General features: G+C 33.8%; 1 protein-coding gene across 13 annotated transcripts in view; it reads left to right on the forward strand.

Moving 5' to 3' along the window:
* Tm1 (tropomyosin 1) overlaps positions 1–22,475 on the forward strand; it is a 99,289-nt gene that overhangs the window by 42,262 nt on the left and 34,552 nt on the right. For 2 of the 13 annotated variants that reach the window (XM_088225562.1, XM_088225563.1), the window contains exon 1: positions 10,485–10,764. The exons of 9 other annotated variants lie outside the window; for them this stretch is intronic. In XM_088225562.1, the coding sequence (XP_088081688.1) occupies positions 10,621–10,764 (144 nt within the window). In that variant the 5' untranslated portion in view covers positions 10,485–10,620. Of the gene's footprint in view, positions 1–10,484; positions 10,765–22,475 lie in introns of those variants that run through there. 2 more of the 13 variants (XM_088225561.1, XM_088225564.1) reach the window with 2 other exon arrangements.

The following is a 22,475-nucleotide window of genomic DNA, read 5'->3' on the forward strand; positions in this document are numbered from 1 at the left end:
TCAACCTTATTAAGTGTTTTGGGTCGCAATAATGTTCTAAATGAAAATCATCACATTTGGTTTCAAGTGATTGTATTCGTTTGAGATTTAATAATCAGTGTGGCCATATATATGAAGCAAAGCGATGACCCCGCGAGAAGATCCAAAATACCAGCCCTGGAGGATTAAACCAATATATTGGACATTGGAATGGATAATGCTTGTAGGCAGTCGAATTTTATGATATTATTTTCATACCGTAGTCGGGCTATTTGTGTCAAATTTTGCTGGTGGCATGTTTTGTAACATTATGTAATATGTTTCCAATAATGATAATTAAAAATTTGAGTTGACCATATCGATTCGGTTGCTTATAGCCGTACGACTTGCTATGCAGTTTCATAGCGGGTTTTATTTTTACGAAATTAAGATATGCAGAAATAATGTTTGGAGTTATATTTACATTATTTATTGCGATGACTGAATTATTATTATAAAAACCTGACCATTAAAGGTAAATTTTGATAAAAATGGCAGGTATGATTTTTTCAATAATTCATACTAAACTTATTTTTATATACAATAGCATAATATGTGGTACCTTCAGTAATACATTACTGTTTTTTATTTATTTATCAGTAATAGTTTTGATTATAATTAGATCAGAGATTACAATTTAATTTGTCAATGATCTTTCTTATGTAGATTCTGAAAAATCTCAGTTGTCAAAACATTGTTTTCGACTTCTTTTGACTGTCAGATATGTCCTTAATCCTTAAACACAACATAATATATTATGTGAATGTTTTTAAGAGGTGTGACGAATCACGACTTTGAGTGAACCGCGATTACCGTGAATTATTATTGTGACCGTTCAATTATATTCATTTCAATATCAAAATAAAGGTCGTGCACCTTGACATACAAACGCTAAGGCATCATTAACGCTCTTTAGGGGTAATCAAAACAATAAATCAATACGATTTCGGGAAATTATGTCACATTAAATTGAAATATTACTAATTGTCGAACCTCCTGCAATAAATTTAAGAAGTCTTCGTCAATCCATTTAAGCAGATAATGGCGACAAATTATCTATTTTCTATTCAACATTTATTTCAATTTCAATTCAATGAATCTAAAAAGCGAAATCGAAGGTTTAGGAAGGTAACCTCAAAAAGCTGTCAGACGCATAAATCAGTTTAATAAATGTTTTTTTTATTTATTTGGGTATTTGAGACTCCATCAGAGTTTGGGATAGGTACGGTTAAATTTCTAAATACTTAAATCGATTATAAATGCAACCCATTTCTTAAGGCCATCATTTATATATTATCAAGACCATTAAACATTTTTATTGATTATTATTGTTTTGTATTTTTTAAGGAGTATAAGCGATCAATTGGCGTCCACAATAAAACTGTAGATAAACTTTATAACTAAATATTTATTCCACTCTCACAATATACATATGTACGAGTATATATTATATCCTTATTACAACACGTTTTTCCTTGCTTTGAGCGCATCAATTTACTTACATATACGTAATAATATGTAGTTCTATGTTCATTAAATTGTTGGTTAACTGACTTATGTTCAACTTCCTCAATTATACGTACACAAACAAATGCAATTTATTTTGATAAAAATATATTTTTTAAATAGTGGATGACAAAATGTTATATATTTTTTGCATAAGGCCCCAGTACAACATTGTATTGTTCTTACATAATATGTATGTGGCCCACATATTACAAATACTACATATTTGTTGCGTGAATATTGTAAGTCTCTGAAAAAAGTTACATTTAAAACTCCTAACCCGAGGCAACAATGGCCATAATGATTCATAGTCTAATATCAGATAACCACTCCATCTCCTCGGATGCTGAGCCCGTGGCCTAGTTTACAAGATACATACAATAATCAATGTTACGTGTATCCGTCTATTTAAATGAAAGCTATGAACATTCGTCTTCCAATCTTGGTCATTCGAAGTCGTGTCCTTATCGAAAACTAAAAGCTTTCGTGTTTCAATATATAATTACTAATGTATTTATACTTACACCGCTTAGAGTGGATTATCACTTTATTCCGGCTTATCGCATTACATTACCTAAATATTTTTAGTTTGACGCGATAAAGTTATTTTTTGTTTTATCTTAAAGAGTTTATTTATCTTAAAGAGGTTTTATTATAGAATGTTGTACCTATTAGAAAACCTCATTTTAGGTACCTGCTCGTTATTTTTGACGAATCAGTTTTTTTTTCGTTAATATTTTATCGATATTTTATTCAATGTTATGATATTTTATTTGACAATTTTTTATATTTTTTATTTATTTACAAATCATATAACACAAAGTATTTTACTAGTATAATACGTTGAATTACATTCCCAGGAGTTACAACAACTAAATCTGGGATATAAATAATATTAACATCTAAAAAATAACACATATTCAGAAAAACAAAGAAACAAAGCAAGTTTAGCACCTTTATCACTAAATATAGCACAATAATTTATACGCCAAAAATCTTTTTTTACACAAGCAGAATAAATATACGAAAAAAACGCTTTTAAGAAAAAAAATAGTGAATCTACTAAGGGAGATAAGGTCATTAACATCACATGCCATGCTGATGATGCAGCCATGGTGATGATGAGAACATATCCATCTCAGTTAGTAAACATCCTTTGATCCTTTATATCATCATATTATCTCCTCTCACGCGTGCATGGAGCATATACGTGAATTATTCACGATGGGTTCCGAAAACGAGGATGACCTAGAAAACCATTTAAATAAATTATATGATAGACTGACATTGTCTTGTACTTCCAATATCCATATTCGAACAGTGTTTGATAATTGAATGCGTACGATTTTTCATTAAATCTCAATTGACTTCATTTATTGGGCATGTCCGATCTATTTAATAAAGTGTGTAGGTTCACTAGATACTTACTGATCGGAGATCACGCGATCAGCATTTTCTGCTCGTAGCCCCTAAAAAAAGAGCCACTCGGAAGTTCACTTAAAGACCCCTGCGGTGGGTAGGTTAATAAGATCATTTTAGCGGCGTATTTACCAATTATTAAAATAGTTTAATCGGTGGAAATCAATGCTGTGTCATTATAATATTGTTTTTATTACTTACCTTCGCAATCATAAGGTAGTATTATTCAATTTTAGAACGAATGCATAAAGAAATTGATCTCCTCTCAGTAAAGCGACAAATACATTATAATGTTGCAATTTTAATTCACATAATAAAATTAAGGGGTTAAATAAATTAAAATAAGTTTCAACAATATTTTAAGTTTGTCCAAATTTATTAAGACAAGGACTGGATTCAACTCCCTGGGAGCTGTAAATATTAACATATTACAACAGAGATGAAAAAAAATTGAGGGAAGGTAATATAGAAGTCTAGGCATCTACAGGGCTTATGACCTGTCATTGGCTGGTTTAAGTGTCCACTTTACACACTGTGTAACATTTACCATTCTGCCCATATTTGAACATCTATATCCCTTTAATTCCTTCATCTGTTGATGTTTGTGAAGTTAAAGAGCTAAAACCTTTATTTATGCGGGATTCGTAAAAATATAAGTTTCTAGTATGTAGGTGAAATAATTCAATTCAAATATCTCACCCGCATAAATAATGGTTTTAGCTCTTTAACTTCACAAACATCGACAGATTAAAGAATTGAAGGGGTATACATGTTCAAATATGGGCAGAATGGTAAATGTTACACAGTGTGCGTAAAGTGGCCACTTAAACCAGCCAATGACAGGTCATAAGCCCTGTAGATGCGTAAACTTTTATATTACCTTCTCTAAAATTTTCTTCTGTTGTAATATATTAAAATAAGTTTATTTCAAAAGAGTACAATAAGAGTTTTTTTTTAATTAATCAAAAAAAAAATTAAAAATAGTACAAAAAATATTTATAAAGAACTTACAAACATGAAAAAAATGGGAGGAATATGTTAGCAAAATGCAAGTGTTTACAAAATGATCCAGTTCAACAATAATTGGAAAAGCCTCCTCCTAAAATGTCTTATGGCTTCCTGTATTAATTTTGTTGCAGCTTTTTTCAATTATTGTGTTTTATTTAAATGTACGTATATTATAACCAAATTAAATAAATATTTCAACTGTATATAAAACTATAACAAACAAACAAACATCGCGCTACGCGATTAATAAAAACGTTCATTAAGATTTCGTTACAAAAATATATTTACTTTCATTCGTAAGAAAGTTTTTTTGCTATAAATGGATAATTAAAACTTACGAAAATTAGCTTATCAATTAACTTATGTTAAATGTGTAGCATTAAAAGATTCTTTTTTGATAATATAATATTTGAAAATGCGTTTATTGGCGGCTATCAGGTTGATGTTCCATTTTAATTTGACACCTCTCAATGTGTAGCTAACTTCGAGCGTTCTACTATCCATTTACATCCACGTACAAAATTATTACCACTAATAACCGTGAGAACCGAATAAATTATCTCCTCGTATAAGTTATGGAAGGTAAATTAGACCTCGTATAATATAGTACATACAACTTTTCATGTAAATTAAAGCTATTTTTATTTAATTGTATTAGCACGCTAAGTTATTGATTGCTATCCTAAATGTCTGGAACTATATGTTTTATGAAATTTTCAGTATTACTGAGTTATGAGATCATTTTGTCGTGATCGTGAACAACGACGGATGTACGAAAAATGCGATATTGACTTTTTTAAATATTTGATCTTGAAAAGGTTTTTTGAAAGCTTTACTATACTGGTTTGAAAAAAATAATATACTTATGTCCTATGTACAACTAACCCGTATACCAAAGGACATATTATTGTACTAATAGAGTTGACACAAAATGTTTAAAAACTCATTAAACCGCTCTCATGTAAAGTTGAGAAAAATCACATGCGTCGTTGTTCTACGATTATTACGATTTAATCCTTCTCAATTTTCTTAATCCAGCTTTACTCGAGCTTTGCGGGCTTTTTTCTGAAGTCGCAATCATTTCACAGTCGCGATCAGTGGCCGTTTTCAGAAATTTCAAACTTTTTAATGATCGATTAATAATACCATCACGATAACTGAGCATTATTGTGATTTATAAACCGATCCAGTGCCCTATCTACCATCGGGTGCGGATATGAGTAGAATGATGGTGATGCCGGTGGTTTATGATGTTAAAGTGAATACTTACTATTTACTATTAGGTTTTAGCAAGTATTGGATTTGTAAATTGAGTTTTTTCCTGGGTTATTGTGCCGTGTGTCGTTCGCATAATTTTCCGATGTTTTGGATCACATTGCGGCGTTCATCATCAGGTCAACTTAATTTTCATCAGGCCGTAAAATCAATGAAACTGAACTAATCAAACCAACCGATCTAACTTCGGGAAGTTGGATACAATAAATGTTTTCTTGGGCGCGATAAAAATTGGAGCATCAAATTATACTGCAAAGATTCTTGAAAATGTATGGAAAAAAAAAACATTTTACTTAAAACGGACTACTTTGAACGTCGTCACTAATTCAAATGAATCAACCAATGATAAGAGATTTATGGAAGATTTCCATTTCGCTTACCGTGAATGGAACAGTGGGCAGAACTGATCCTCTAACGCCACATGCGCAGTTATTTCAGAAATACGAAACTTTGAAATATTGTAGCGCTAATAATACGATACATATATATATACATATATATATTTTAATTTGGCTTAGTTTTAATGTTTTTGATCGATTCTTACTTTGGCAGCTTTTTACGCGTTGGCCCTTGAGGGTTCTTTAGAATTCTATCACGAATCGTGGTGCATCTGTGACTGAGATCTTCCTACAATGTCGTTAGTGCCATTCTCCAGTCCACATGGCTTATATGGTATCATTGCCATATGCCGGTTGAGTTTTTTTTTCAACACGTTCGCATTAGACATGATTTTTTAAAAAACGTTGCCATTTACGCAACAGTTGAAAATGGATATGGTTGGATAATCTATCATAAATTCAAATGATATAATTTAGTTTCAAATCGGGATCGTATGACCATTTTTGGTTTGATATAAAGTTTTTAGCCCAAAGAATCCAAGAATTCCTGGCCTATTTACTCGGATTCCTTTTGTACGAATTTAGAAACGGTCGGAGTGCTATCGTTGTTTTATAAAGGTACCTATATACTTAATGAGGAACTTAAGCCCTAGAGGAAATTAGATACTATAAACGTTTTCTTGTGCGTGGTAAAAATTAGAGCATTAAATTGTATCGCAAAGTTTCTTGAAAATGTACGAAAAAAGGAAAAAAAAAATTAAAAATAAAAACGCATTACTTTACAGTGGTTCATATGGAACAACCGATGATATAAGAGCTGTTGAAGGATATCCGGTTTGCTTACCGTAAACGAACCAATCGGGAGAACTGACATAAAAGATCCTCTGACGTTACACGCTGAGTTATTTTAGAAATACAAAACTTTAAAATATCATTGCGCTGATAATACGATATATTAAAAAAAAATTGGCTTAGTTTAATAGTCTTGTAGTGAACTCTTTTGTTAGAATGAAATGGTTAGTTTGACTTACCGCAGTTTTTGTTGTAAGGTTGCGTGAAATTGAATAAAATATTAACTTACATTGTTCTGATTATATGAAAAGCGATTAAATTAAGTACAACACTGAAGTAATTAACCGTGGCATGAATTTATATTATGTGGGTATTTGAAAATCTTAAGAGTGAGAGCGAAAAGAACAACTGAACTGAAGCCGACAAGGGACACGGAGATTCTGCCGGGTTTCGATCGTGTCGACGTCGAGCAGTTCCGGTGTGCCTTACGCTGTCTTGTAAGCGGTAAAAATGCAGCGTGAGTGCTTGCCCATAGTCTATTAACAAATAAATATATAAAAAATTTAAAAAAACGCGAACTTCCTTGTTCTTGTACTTTCATAGTATAAGTTATAAAACATTGTCAATAATTTACTACTACTACTGCCATAATGTGATTTCCCAGTGGGTTAGGCAGAGAGGATAGAACGCTACATGCATTTACTTTACAACCAATCCACGTTCATACATCTTGTCATACATGTTCTTCGATTCTGACGTCTGTTTTTAACATGACCAGATTTCTCTTTATCTCTCATACCGCGTCTTTCTTAACAATCGCGTTATCATTCAACCTCGCCATATAAGTACTTTTACATTTTTGGTCATCAATTCGTTCCACGTGACCCAACCATCAAATTAATTTTATAAATCATTAATACCTGTCTCAGATTTGCATTCTCGTCTATTTTTATTGTTTGTAACAAGATCGCAAATCAGCTGCGGGATGTGGGATAAAACAAATATATAGCTAGACAAAAAAAGTTAACAGACATATTAAGGTTTTAATTATATGATCATGTTTATCGGTTCATCAATTTGATCTAGTTATATAATGATGGTGGATAAAGTGAATCGAAATAGGGTTTACATAAGAATAATTACATATTTACTCACAGACGTAAACAAAGGGTTTTAATGTACACAGAAGTACGCATTCACATTGTGTTCAAAGCATTTCCGTTTTACCCACGGAAATAGTACTAAAGTACTAGCTGTAGATAATAATTTATTTTGCTGGTATATCATACATATTATTATTTTTTAATATTTCTCATAGCCTATTTAAACGTATTTGAATTTATTAGTAAAAAAATGTTGGATTGGTGCAGCGCCGCGTAATCTTTGTTTATTATTAATAATTATTAAACATATAACTAAAATATTTGTCGATGAAGTCTCGTATTATACATATCACGTCGTGCTTAGTTCGAATACGCTAAGCCATTTTTTTTAATCAACTCTACGAATACAGTGCGTATTTTACTGTGGGTTATTTTTTTTAATGTAATTTTTTTGTTTTACTTTAACTTGCAATGTTAAAATTACTCTATACCTAATGAGATACATCAATATTTTTATTTTATAAACATATACATTTTTCTACCAATAGTCATATTAAAGCAAAAGTACACTAAAAAACGAAACGAAATACCACACAAAAAAAAGAGGCAACCTCTTATGCTTGCTATGGGATTATATAATAAATAATAAACTAAAACTTTGTCGGCCTCGTTTAATAACGGTCAGCGTGTTAACCTACCATGCAAGAGGTCTCGTATTCGTTTCCCGGCATAGTTGATATAAAATATTTATTTAAAAAAGGGTGTTTTCACACTAGAATATTTCATAGTCACTGGACTGGTACCAGAAGCGTAAAACTGATCATCTTACCTTTATGTAACAAAAATGAACAAGAAACGCTGCAATTGGTGTACTAATGCACTGCTCTATACACCATTGGGTGCGGAAAGGGGATGACGGTGTTGATGATGAAAAAACAATCGAAATGTTATTAATTAATTATTTAAAACAATACATATTTATATGTACTATATAAGGATTTATTTTACGAACTGTCCTTCAAATCAGCGTTTCCCAACCTTTTAAGCCTGCGGACCGGTGAAAATAAGAGGTACAATTTGCGTACCGGTAACGCATGAAAAAACGTTCATAATAACAAATGCCTCTTTTCTTAGCACAGAAATTTTAAGATGGGCGACAAGTATTTCTGCGGACCGGCAGAAAATCTCAACGGACCGGTAGGCACCGGTCCGCGGACCGGTGGTTGAGAAACGCTGATTTAAATTTACATTAAAATATGTTTTTGGTATTAATCATAAATCGTAATGTAGGTTTACATAACACCTGTTTTACCTGGGTATATTGATTGATTTACGGACGTTGTCCGGACATTATAGGGATAAATATTATTATTTAAGAATAGTTTAAAACATTCAAAAATAATAAAAGAAGCATTGACAAACATAAGGAACATCAAGACAAGATCTGGACTATGTATTTAGTGCTCGTTTAAATCGTTGTAAAGTTTTTTTTCAATTTATTCATTAATATTATATAATTACATAATTGACTTATATTTTTTTTTACTACACAATCTACTTTTTACAATTTTTTTACATTTTGGAGCTGTTACTATCCAAAAAATAAACTAGCTCTTTTGCTTGGGGAGTGACTTACACTATTTTATTTTTACTTTAACCAAAGAAGTCCAGATCTTGTGTTGAGTTTACAATACGACTAAGACGGGTCGTCATTAGAGTATTAAGGCCATTGTTTGTTCTATGCTGATCGATGAACAATACTTCATATTAATAATAAAACTTTATTAACCATAATATACAATGTGATAAATACAAAAATAAAACAAAGGTATACACGGTTAAATGGCGGACTTATTGCCACTAGCAATTTCTTACAACCTGACAAAAAGAAAAAAAAAATATAATAATTTTTTTATTTTTTTTGGAATTGGAATTGATTCAAAATATAAAAAAATATACTCTAAAATCTTTCATTCACTCTGCATTTAGCATTTTTACTGTCGATGGTTTGTACAAACAACACATGCGTGCTGGAGAAGGTACTTGATTAAAAAATAATAAGGTATCTACGATCTACTTATTAACATACTCACCATTTCGTCTCTAAAATCAATTGTTTATTCACATGAATGCTTTGCATGCGTGCCATTGTAAAATTGATCGGTAGCTTTTATATGATAAAAGAAAATAGCCATCGACGCGTAACGAACCTAACCTATTTTGATTGTTAATTTGGCGCTTCTATTTTGAATTTGTAATCCCCACAGGAAGTGGTCCTCTGTTGCCTTTGTTCGTTAACAGGTGGAGCTACTATTCCTACTGTAACTCGCTCTCACTTTTTACCGCCGTCGAAATTATCGTTGCTTAAAATAATATTTAGGTAAAATAATAATTATAAAATTATTATTTTACCTCTTGTTTTTTTTATCTAAATGTTTATTTTATTTTCACTTACCTTTAAATTGTAAAACATACAACTTTCTTTGTGGTCTAATTTGGTTTTTTTCTATTTTTCAAAAATATTTAAAGTAAATATAAATACATAAGTACATATAGTTTTCTTTGCCAATTTCTATTTAGATGTGATTTTATTTATCCCTGTGACACCTTTATTCGGCTTACTAATATAAAAATAAAAAAAAGATTTTGGCTTTCCTGTTTTAAAGAACACTAGTATAATGTTTTACGTAAATAAAACTATCTTAAAAAATAAATTTGTCATATGTATACCAATAAAATTAAATAACAATGATTATTGTTAAATTTCGTTTTTTCGAACCGGCAAACAATTAATTTGTACGTAGAAAGTTAATACGATAGAAACTCATTCATATTTAAATACATATCAGTCTATTATAATGATACTTTTGATGGAATCAGTAAAATTGATTCATGTTTATGAGAACAGTTATGTATTTTATTAGATTTATTGTTTAAATTATTGTTACGTCGACCGTGACGGCGGATAAAAGTTGTCGCGATTATGCGTCCCTCTCTAACGGTCGCCATGTTGGGTATTCGACCAACCCAGGCGCCCGTTGCGAGCAGCCTTGCCCATCCTCGCCAGTCGGTGGTTTTTTTAGTGACGTGCGGGTGTCAGCGCCTTGGTCGTGTTTTCTTTATATATTTTTAGTGTTTGTGATAGTAAATAATCTACGAAAATGACGACAAACATGCAGCAGGGCACCATACTAGATGTGTTAAAGAAAAAAATGCGTCAAACTAAAGAAGAAATGGAGAAGTACAAGGACGAATGCGAAGAATTCCACAAACGTTTGCAAGTGGAGATTATGCGGCGAGAGGAAGTAAGGATTTACGCTAGTTTTATATTATGTCCCCGTCTTGCGCAATATACTGACGACTAGGCTCGGTGGTTTTGTATCCGTTTAACGGTTGATTTCGGCCGTGTGTCCGGGATTTAGGACCAAATATCGCTGTTGAAATCGGCGAGCGAGCACCGTCCGCCCATTTCGTTTATTGCCCGCGGGTCACGACCGTCGTGCCGGCGGCCGTCTCCTTCTCATCTGTCAAAATGGAGCGAACAGAAGGAGACGAAAGACTCGGCGCACGTCCTCCCGTGAAGGTGTACAAATGGTGCTGGTTGTAGCCGTGCGTTGCCCCTCGCTTTCTTGTATCGATTTAAAATCTCACAATCATCTGCAGGCTGGATGACGTGTGCATATGGCTAAAGCTAACACCATTCTCGGGAAATGTAACATTATGCATAGTGGTCATAATGGAGGTCCTACCACTCGCTCCATTGTGGAACCCGCCAGATTGCCATTACAGGCCAAACTATTAATTGGTGGCCTTATTTATTAGACAAGGTTATATTATTTACAGCAAAAAGCCGTGCTGCGTTGTCGGTGTATAGCTAACATACGCTATAAACCGAAATATTTCATATTTGTAAGAACCCCTCTGTAAAATTGTTAAAATACCTTATTATGCCGTAATGTAACTACTAAATTGCATTTATAACCTCGAATATAACGTCTGTTCATTTCGTCGTTTCGTTTGAAATACCAAATGCCTGTCAGAAATGAATTATTTGACAAAATGTAATTATCTATTATCTGACGTGAGATGTCAAAGTGACAGGTTCCGTCAATAATTAAACCGCTGCTCCTGTAATTAAAAACTTGAAAACAGTCAATTACGTCGTGTTTTTTTAAAACAAAATATAGATTTTTTTTAGTTACCGAATGTTTTGTGGAATGACTCAACTTGGTTAAATTCTTATCAATAAAACATATTTTATTCTAGTTAAATCAATTGTTATCAATGCGAACACGTTATCTACTTGTGTAATGATAATAATACTGAATGTAGCCAACTTAAGATAACTGCTTTTTATATATAATCTTATTTTCAACGTGGAAATGTAATCCAGCAGAGGTTGTAGTTTTTTAAAATCACTTTTTTATTAGCATCTCTGGGATTTGAACTCGTAACAATAGCAATGAAAGTACTTCCGTGGGTATTATGGACTGTCACTCAGAATACTACTTGTAGTTTTACGATTCGTTGTGCTATGTAACAAATATTTCAATTGAGTTTATTATGCATAGTCTTATAGCGCCATCTTTGTAATTTACCTGCCTCTAAGGTGCTTTTCAAAAGTATTTATTTGCCATTAAAATATTAAAAAAGAAAAACATTTTATTTAACTTATTGCATGGAAATATCTACAGGTTTATTATTGTTTATAAATATTATTTTTTCAGATCAGTTAAATAATATGGACGTTTACTACGTACACTTGATTATTTATTTTTTTATTTTATTTACCTAATATTTATTTAATAATTATCGAATACATCCAGGAGGATTTTACACGACAGGTAATTAAAATAATGAGTTTTATGGTATAACGAGTTAGTATGTAGGTACTTGTCTAATAAACAATATTTTTTAAAGGAAGGTATCGTGTGATTTTATGCTTTATAGATACAAATATAAAATACTGCATAAAAGTTGGTAGGTACATAATTAAATTTGGGGGAAAAAAAAGAGTTTATAGTACGTATAATTTATTAGTTCAAATCGTGTAAATTATTTTGATTTTATGTCCGTAAGAAATAAAATATATTACATAATATATAAGAATAATATTTACATTTTTGGGGGAAATTTGACAAATTGAAAATAACTGGCTATTAGAAAATAAATATCAAGTTGTGGTAGAGCCGACAGTGCGGCGTTCGAACCTCGGACCTTTGATCCGTGAATCTGCAAAACTACCACGAACCTACAACCCCTTTTTTTTTCAAAATACATCAACGCCTAAGAGTGGTGCAGCAAAAAAGCTTGAATTAAAGTCAGACTTCATCATCACCTTTATTACCTTTTTGCATCTAATGGTGCATAGGGCACTGCATTGGCACACAAATCGCAGCATCTCTTGGATTATTTTGGTTACACGAAGGAAGATGACGAGTCTTACGTTTCAGGTTCCAGGGTTGATACAATATTCTAGTGTAAAAACACATTTTTAAATAAATATTTCATGTCAACCATGCCGGGAATCGAACCCGAGACCTCTTGCATGGTAGGTAAATGCGCTGACCACTACACCACGAGGCCGACTTAGGCTAAAGTTTTGAAATAATATTCACGTTTCCGTCAAAATGAGTTGGTTTATCTTACTAATTTTGTCATCATCAATAATAATAAAAGATCTTGATTAACCATAATATACATGTAAAATAAGAAAACGAAGGTATACTAATATAGATTAAATTCCGGACTTATTACTGGTAAGGTGATTCAATTAAATTAATTTCATAAATAATAAGGTACAATACAAACTTAAAATTGAGGCGTAAATACTTATTAAAAATACATTGAAAATGCATATAAGAGACTCTTGTCAAAGTAGTAGGAAAATCCTGCTCCGGAAAACCCCTTCGGAGACATGGAATATATCAACATCTATCTTGTTCAGCATAGCGGTAGCTTTTCCAACAGGCATAACCATCGGCAGGTTGGTCCCTGCAAATTGGAATATATGCTGACGCTGTCTTAGGTAATTAAAAGGATCATACAAACCAATGCTCATCATAATTTTAGGATTGTCGACCATACCGCACAACAATCTATAAAAATGTGTAGCTTAATAATACACATTCCTCTAGTCTCTAAACTATTGTAATCAAGCATACCTTCGAGCTGGAGAAAGTCGGTCGGGTAGAGCCGAGTGTAATACCTGCACTCATGTGGAGATATTATGTCATATCTCATCTTAGAAAATTATTTTGGATTCTCTGTATTATAAGAGAGCACTTCAGTTCACGTAGCCCCTAAATCATCGAGCCACTCTCGAGTCTACTTCGCGCCAAGAAGTTGCCAAGAGTTCTCAGTACGCAAGTATTTTCGAAAACCCTGGCAGTACGCCGAACGAATCCTAACATCTTCAACGCTTTACCAGTTGTACCACCGATTGCCTCTATGTGATCATGGAACATCAGGGTGCTTACTAATCTGACGCCCAGATCCTTGAGATTCGTGACCTTTTGTTTTAGGTGCCGTCCAGATACAATGAAATATTGCAGTTCAAACAACCTTTAAAATCAATATATTTTGTCCACCCCGCCAGGAATCGAACCCAGGATCACGAGAATGGCAGACAAACGCGTCAACCACCATACAACAAGGCGGACTTAACAGGATTTTTAAATGAGAGCAGCACAAACACTCGTTCAGGGGTGCCATTATGAATCTTAGATCGAGAATACCACCACAGAGTTCTGATTTTATTTCACACACAGAACTGTATTCTTTATTCGGCCATAAACAGTTATTTTTGTCACGCAACGTATTTTTTCATTTTTCGTCGAAAACGTTTAACTTGTAACTTTTTCCAATGTAACTGGACCTAAAAAGCTCTTCGAAACATTATAAATTAAGATATTCAATGGACGGCTTCGCTTCACTAATAAATTATTCAGGATATTTGTTACAGAGGAATGATAATCAGTAATCAGTGTTACGAACTAGGGATAGTTAAATTATTACATTTCTTATTATTGTCAAATGCATTTTCCCCGCTGACGAAGACTGTTCAAAAAAACATTCGAGTAGAGAGCGGAGCCATATAACTCACGTTTGTTTACTGTTTATGTGAAGTGCGATTACATTTTAGAATTTATAGTGTATTTATGCTTCTTATACAGATTTTTTCCGGTTCGTTTAGCCCCCGCATAAGTCCGGCGTGAGGTGTGATGTGTGATTCGCCTTTGTCTGATAATAATACTAAATTTATAATCGGCTGAATCATGTACTCGAGTCTCTTGTAAAGGTGCTTTAGTGCCATAGAATATTATAATAATATATCTCGGTTGCGTTTCCTACCGTGCGGTTGATGAACGTACACGGGATATCCGGTCACTCGCACTCATGTTCCGTCCACACTTTAAATAATTCTTAATTCATTTAAAGAAGTTGAAATAAAAATACTTCTGAGTATTTATTCAACTCTACCAAGCAATCTGATATTATAAAAAAAAAAAAACTATTTCAATTCCATGGAATTTTTTTACATTTTATAGTCAATGCTTTATTTGCTTTCTTAACCTTATCCGCGTCTAATGATGGGCAGGGCAACAGCGTTGTACGACAATAATTATTGCAGAAATACCTTTTCGAAACAGACAAGATGATCAGCTTCACGCTTTAGGCGCTATAGAGAACAAAGATATTATAATAAACAAAAACGCCTCCATTTTCTTATTTTATGTGGACTTGGGAATCTTTTAGAACCTCATTCATGTAGGCAATTGCACTAACTACTAACATAGGAGTTCGCATTTTTTACCATGCCATGTGGTTAAATTTTCGTCATCACATCATTCCATGTCCGCTCCCTAGTTGGAACATATGGTGTCCAAAAAAAGCCGCCAGGCATCTCCGTCAACTACTAGCTTCTGTCCATCCTCCCAAGTCAGGTTTTGCCGAGGAACAGTCATCGGACGTTCAGGAGGAACCTGATTGATGCCTCGAAAAATAGGCAATATGGCCAAGCCAACAGTATCACCTACGCTCGATGACAGTTGTCACCGGCGTTTGCTGCGTCCGTTTTCTTATTTATTCATTCTTCACCAAGTCAAACCACCGTACCCCCAAGATTCTCCGAAGACACGTTTAGAGGTTAAATTAAATCAGTATAATATATCGTTTCTCGTTTTTTTTTGTGTGTACCAAAGTACTTATTTGGCAAACATTGTTTCTAGTGCATTTATTTTACTTATTAAATTCCTACTTTCCTTGGCGGGGTCCCATTTTTATTTATTTTTTAAATAAATGTTTGCATCATAATGATCTATCCAAATATTTAAATTTCAGTGACATTTTCAACTAGTAAATAACTGCTAGAAAATGGCAATTAAGTTGTTAGAGCGGGTTTCAAACCTCGGTCTCTGATCCGCGAGTACTGGACCACAACCCAGTTTGAAATTTATCTCCTTTATTTAGAAACATATTATGACCACCACCATTTGATAAGTCCTTTCATCCCGGTTGTAATAATTATCTTTACTGTACATATGCAAAGTACCACTACACCTACATAGTTATTTTTACAGGCTTTGACTCAAGTCCCATTCAAAATCCATGAATTGGCCGTTGATAAGTTTTATTTTCTGGCTGTTGAGAACAGGTTTCAAACGCCGAAATTCTTTCCGAGTTAGTCGGCTTGATGGTTATGTTCGTAGTCGGTTATTCGATCGCTCCGGGTTTGGTGGTGCATAATCCTCGGAGAATGCGGTCGTCACTCGCGTGGAGTTAGAGTATAGATATCGAGTACGAAGTACTGTCTACTGGTGGGCGAGAGACAAATTAACAACATTTCTCACTAAATATATACACGCATTGTGTACAGAGTATAGAGGAGACCATGTTGCAGAATCGTCCGTTATTCTCCGCAATATTAACCTCTTTGCGACTTAACTTCAGGTGCAAGTAGAGAAGTAGAACTCTGTCTGTAATTGCCAGGTCCGATCAGGCGAAGATGTGAAATGTCTTTGTATTCAGCTACTGTTTTGTGACTCATTGCTGCCAAGGTCATTGGATAATGGGAATATAGGGTGGAGTATTAAAACGTTTCGCGTACCTCAGGCTATCATTTGAGCGTTTGTTTTAACGTTAATATTTTCCGTGGTTGATTTTCATCGCTTCTTCGCCGCGAGTTCGCCATTTCGCGTGTGATCTAGACTAGACAATCGAACGATTAATTCCCACGTATCCACATTGATGTAAGGCGGACGGATCTCTGCTCGTCCTGTCTGCAGTCTGCCAGTTACCGGTCAGATCGCCCGCGTGACAAGGCGCAGAACAGCACGCTACCGGAAAAAATATTATCTCTCCATGTTTTCAACCTTTTTCCTCGCGTCTTCTATTTCTCGGAAATATTCCACGCGGGCACGCTATGAAGTCGGTTACACACGGCCTTTTTTCGCGGTGACGTCATCGGCGAGGACCCAAGGTCGGCAGTCGGCAGTGGTAATATATACGCGATGGGATTTCGCAACGAAACCTTATACACTTTTTGTTTTGTTAACCCCTTTGTTCGGAGCTTCGGTCGGCAAATTCCGACTTCTCGGGCCGCCACGTGTAATTAAATTTCTCGATTTAACGTGTCACGTTCATATTTTATAATTCCTCCCGTGGAACTACTCGTATGTAGCTCCGACTCGCGCGATTATTGTGAGAAATCTCCGAGTGCTCTATTGTCCGCTAAATTTCCGGATTACCGCAGCCCTACCGGGTAATCTGATTGAACGCCTCTGCCCATTACAAAATTCTCGAGAAAATCGTTTCATAGATAAACACTTGAAAAATTTATGTTTCCACTCTAAACTAACTTCCCACCCCGCTTTATTAGGTATCGATGGTGTAGGTTTAACGAAGATAAGGAATGAAGTAATAAGGGAACGGACGCAGCAAACTCCCGTGACAACTGTCATCAAGCGAAGGCGATACAGTTGGCTAGGCCATGTACCGCGGATGATAACGTCTACCGCTGACCTTTTGTCGGCAGTTCGTGTCAGAACTATGGAGCGCGAGCCTAACTTGGTAGGATGCACAGGGGCTGGCAGCCGACAGAGATGCTTGGAGTATCTTCGTGGACACCATTATGCTTCAACTAGGTAGCAAACATGGAATGATGATGAGTTTTAACGATTATTATTAACATGTTGAAGTTGTAAGCTGGCGCGTGCGCTATACTTACACATACGCATTGTGTAGTATCAGTGAATAAGCCCATGGTATGACATCGCACGGCATACGCATTATGAAAATAATCTCTGTCTCTCTCGCGCTCAGACGCGTTTATGAGCGTGACATAGACAACTATTGCTTTATTAGTTGCTAATGATATGGTAATACAATATACACAGGATGCTTCTGCGTTCGTCTGAATTTCGCTACAATTCTTAATAGTAAAAATATAATAATATGCACGAGTATTAAGTTACGGATTAAAAACACTGGTTTATAAATATGTAGGTATTTTCATTTAATCAAATCATGAATAGATCGATTATGTACTTTCTGCTGTGCTTTCGCAAAACTTACACAAAAACATGTTTAATGTACAGAATACAGATTTAAAAAATCTTGATGTTGTATATTGATTTACCTATTTAATTTTTTTTTAATTTAAAATGTCATATTTACGAGTATTTATTTTTAAACAAGCATGTTTTTTATTTAATATTTTGTGTTCATCATAACAATAATTAATATAATGTTATTAAAATGCACAGTACAAATTATATCGGAGAAAATATGTCTACACACTTATTGATAAACAAAAAATCTTGTTATTTATATATTTAAAACAATCTACATAATTTCGCATTCTAGTTCTAGAGTAATTGACTAATAAAAAATATATTTTTATCAATGTAAATTGTCCCCTGTGCTTGCAAGGATTATGACTAGTAAAATGCAACATTTTAAAAAATGATTTAAAAAATATAAAATAATGAAAAAAAGTATTTTAGTAAATTAATATTACATTTTCTTAACCAATTGATTTTTTTTTCATATGCACAACCCTCGAATCCAGCACCGAATTTAAAAAACGATAGCACATTTGGTTAAAATTTAATACAACATTTTTTTTAATCAACGTGCGTTAGTGTAAGTTTTATGAGCGCGCCAGCTTAAGTAAAACCACCAGTACTTGGCCGTGGCTACACGGTGAACAGTGAACATCTTGTGGGTGCATGTTCCGCGGTTCCGATACTATTGATATTGTATCGAACAATCCTGTCCGAATGGCCGCTGGCCGCCCTCATTCGGGCTAACTAGCATTATATTCCGACCCATGTCTTCGTACTTCGTCTGTTACGTATGTATGAATGCCTAAGTACGTAATCTTATATTGTAGTAGGGTTTGCGTCAGCTCTCGCGTTGAATTAACTCTGGCCCGTGTTACGTGTGAAAAAACATTTTCGCTGATTAATTATTTGCTATTCATAAACGATCGGCCGAAATACGAATAGAAAACTGTGTGAAATTTAGAATGCACTCTTGAGTTCTGCCAATTTCATAACTGGATTTCTAAGCGTTCTATTGTTGTTTTTGAAAATGTTCTCGTTACTCGTTTAGATTAGATATTTTTAATATCACTTTGTGTTCATCTCGAAAAAGAAATAATATAGCAAATGAGATGCTATGAATCAAATGTGAAAAAAACCTTATTAGTCGCTTTCACCCGATGTGTCTTATTCTACCACTCTAAAGATGTCTTCTCCGTCGAGAGCGCTCGGTGGTCAAAAGATAAATAAAAAGTGAAACTAAACTAAACTGAGTATTTTGATGCACGGTGTTCATTTATTAACAATGGAGTTTCACGAAGAAATATCAACAACAGAAATCAATAATCCATTATGAGATAATATTTTCGACAGATTGATTACTCGTACAAAACACGTTCATTTCAGTCCTATCCATGATTGATAGACTGAAACTTTCTGAAATACTTTTAGTAATATTACTACATTATACAGGGTGTTCTTTAAACCCTGTCACATCCGAAACCACGATGACCAGTATGAGCAAGAAGACATATTGGCACATTAAAATAAATTTTTAGAACGACTAAAATCTTAAAAAATAAAAGATAAATAAAAAACAAATGGTTGCTTACTCCTGTAGGGGAGAAACGAGGAGGGGGAAGCCTGATACACTGTCAACCGCACGTCCGCGCCCCCCTCACTTCTCCCCTGCAGAAGTAAGCAACCATTTTTTTTTCTATATTTTATTTTTGAAGATTTTAGTCGTTCTAAAAAAATGTTTTAATTTGCCAATATGCCTTCTTTCTCATACTGATTATCGTGGTTTCGGATGTGACAGGGTTTAGAGAACATCCTGTATAAGTCACCAAAAGATAAATACCATAATCATACTTATTAAAAGGTTATTAACTACATCAATTAAATTTTGTCACAGTGTAAGTATTGTTAGCATGTAAAACTACATTATAATAAACAAATGAAGAATATTCTTGTTTCATCCTAGGTATTATCTGCATGGATAACCGTTTAATTCTACCCGCCCCGCCCGTTAGTTTTGTCTTACCAATGTATCTTTGATTTGCATCTAGTGGTAATTGGTAATCAAAGAAATTGGACTATTGAATTAAACATGTAATTTAATCTAGTTGCAAGCCTAGATTTTTTGTAACAAGTTAGCATAGCACATATTAACGATTATCGTACCAACATTTACATAATAATTAAATTAACTATTACGGAGCCGATCCACATAACGAATCTCAGGTGAAGGTCACTGATTTGGAGGCTTTCACTGTAAATATTTTAGTCCAACGCTCGAGTAAAATCAGCAAGCGGCATAAAGCATACCTAACATATAAAGCGATCATTATGAACGCTAAACGACAAATATTTATTCAAATATATTGTTAAGGCAATAGGTATAACGAAAAAAAACTTAATACTGCATCAGTTAGGTGGAGGTGCAATGTTTACCTTAATTTTTATTTTTAATAAACATTTGTGTTCTTATGATTTACATTGTTTTCGGTAACCGTTTTCAACGAGTTTTAAATAATTCTCTATTAAAAAATGAGAGTCAAGTTGGGGTAGATTGAGGCTCGAACCTCTGACCACTGACCACTGATTTGTGAATCCGCGACACTAGCCACGAAACCACAACCCGATTTATTTATTTGTTTCTATAAAAAGCTTCTTTCTCTTCTTTCAACCAAAAATCTATTTAAACGGGGTACATAATGTGCCTGGAAGAATTTTGTATCACAAATCCATTTTTTATACTAACTTTATTCTTTTCCCAATCGTAACCTATTATAGATGTTACCGCATTATTAAATTTCGATTATCTCCATATTGTGTGATGTATTCGAAAACAGTTTTTGCGATACATTTTTTTAGACGAAATGTTTTAGCTATTTCATCAATTCGCGTGGTACCATTTTTTCATATTTATTTTAGACTTCTCGCATTTTAAATATATATACCTATGTTGTTAACTTACTACCTACAAGTATGATGTATATTTTACACAAACCAGTTTTTGTTGTGTTTTCAAACACAAGTTGTTTATTTCTAGGCATAAAGTATAATATATTTATATCGCGTTCTCACAATTCCACATTTCCATTTCATTATTAAATTCTCTTTCAAATGAAATCAACCTTCATTTGATGAACATCGACATCCGACCTCGTTTTTGAAGCTCTTTTTGTTTCATTTTCAAGGTTTGTAAAATAGACCCACCGTCTACGAATACGGTACCGTTTACTTACGTATACTTTGTTTTCGCAGAATCTTTTAAACGACAAAAATCACAAATATCAAAACTAACTTGCCTATTTATAGTCGATGACGAATTTCTTTACATCCGAGTCTTTTTAAGCCTGTTAAAAATGACCCCATATAAACCGCATATTTCAATAAATATTTCTTATGGTTTTTAGCAAATATTCTTGCATGCGTCAGAGTGCATTCTTGGCATAAATGATTTTATTTGTAATCCACTGGGAACTCGATGTACTTTTTAAAGGCTTCGGCTGGGCCGAGTGAGGTTTGCCATTTATGGAAAAGTAACGCGACGTCTTCTCGGTATAGAAGTTGTCGTTTTCCTGACAAGGTTTTGGAAAGTGACGGACAGAAGAAAGTTTTCGAACGAAGTAAAAACAAAATTGATCGCTCACAAACTTTACCCTCGCGCATCCTGATAACAAAGGTGTTTTCATTACGTTTTGTTTAAAATGTAATTATTCTTTACACGAACGTATGACCTTATTTTTCAGAAATAGTGTTAGCGAACTTATCTTTGAACAAGGAGTTGAGTAATGATTATGTAAATTTTCTGCGTTTTAACGCAGCTTACTGGTACTGGTTAAAAAATACCAATTACGTGTATAATATATATATTGATAAACACAATTTTCTCTCTTGAATCAGCGTTGTTCGGTGACGAGTTTGCATGTCTGTATTTCGACTCCGAGGAGCCGCCTCGTGTTGTATCGGGAAACTCGCATACTTGCGTGGTGTGGTCATATTATTTGCATGCCGGATGGATGGTATTTGCACTGGGGATATGTGTATTTGTATATACTCGTTTGGCTGTGTATGTGCGCCAATTCTTTCCGTGGCCTATCTATCTACATTCACATAGGTGACAACTGCTTGAGACACACATTCCTTGTCGTGAGTCGCGAGACAACGCGTGCCAGCGAATGCTGTAATACAAAGAACTAGAAAAATATACCTACCGAGAAAATGGCATTAAACTTGCAGAATTCTGTTTAATAATCTTACTCTGATATTCGACTTAACAATAAAAAGTTAAATATTCTAATGAAACTTCACTGTTGCAGTATTGCATCAAATCGTGCCTCTGATCTAGAGCATATTGCGAAAATCGTACCATAAAAGATATTTATAAGAACCTCATTTTTAACATTACCGATAATATTTTATCGGTGGAAATGATATTTTTTATTTGAAATTAAGCTTTTTAG

The sequence above is a fragment of the Micrasema longulum genome, unplaced genomic scaffold (genome assembly GCF_059751315.1).
Source record: "Micrasema longulum isolate JH-2025_06_02 unplaced genomic scaffold, ASM5975131v1 h1tg000371l, whole genome shotgun sequence".
Classification (NCBI taxonomy): Eukaryota; Metazoa; Arthropoda; class Insecta; order Trichoptera; family Brachycentridae; genus Micrasema; species Micrasema longulum.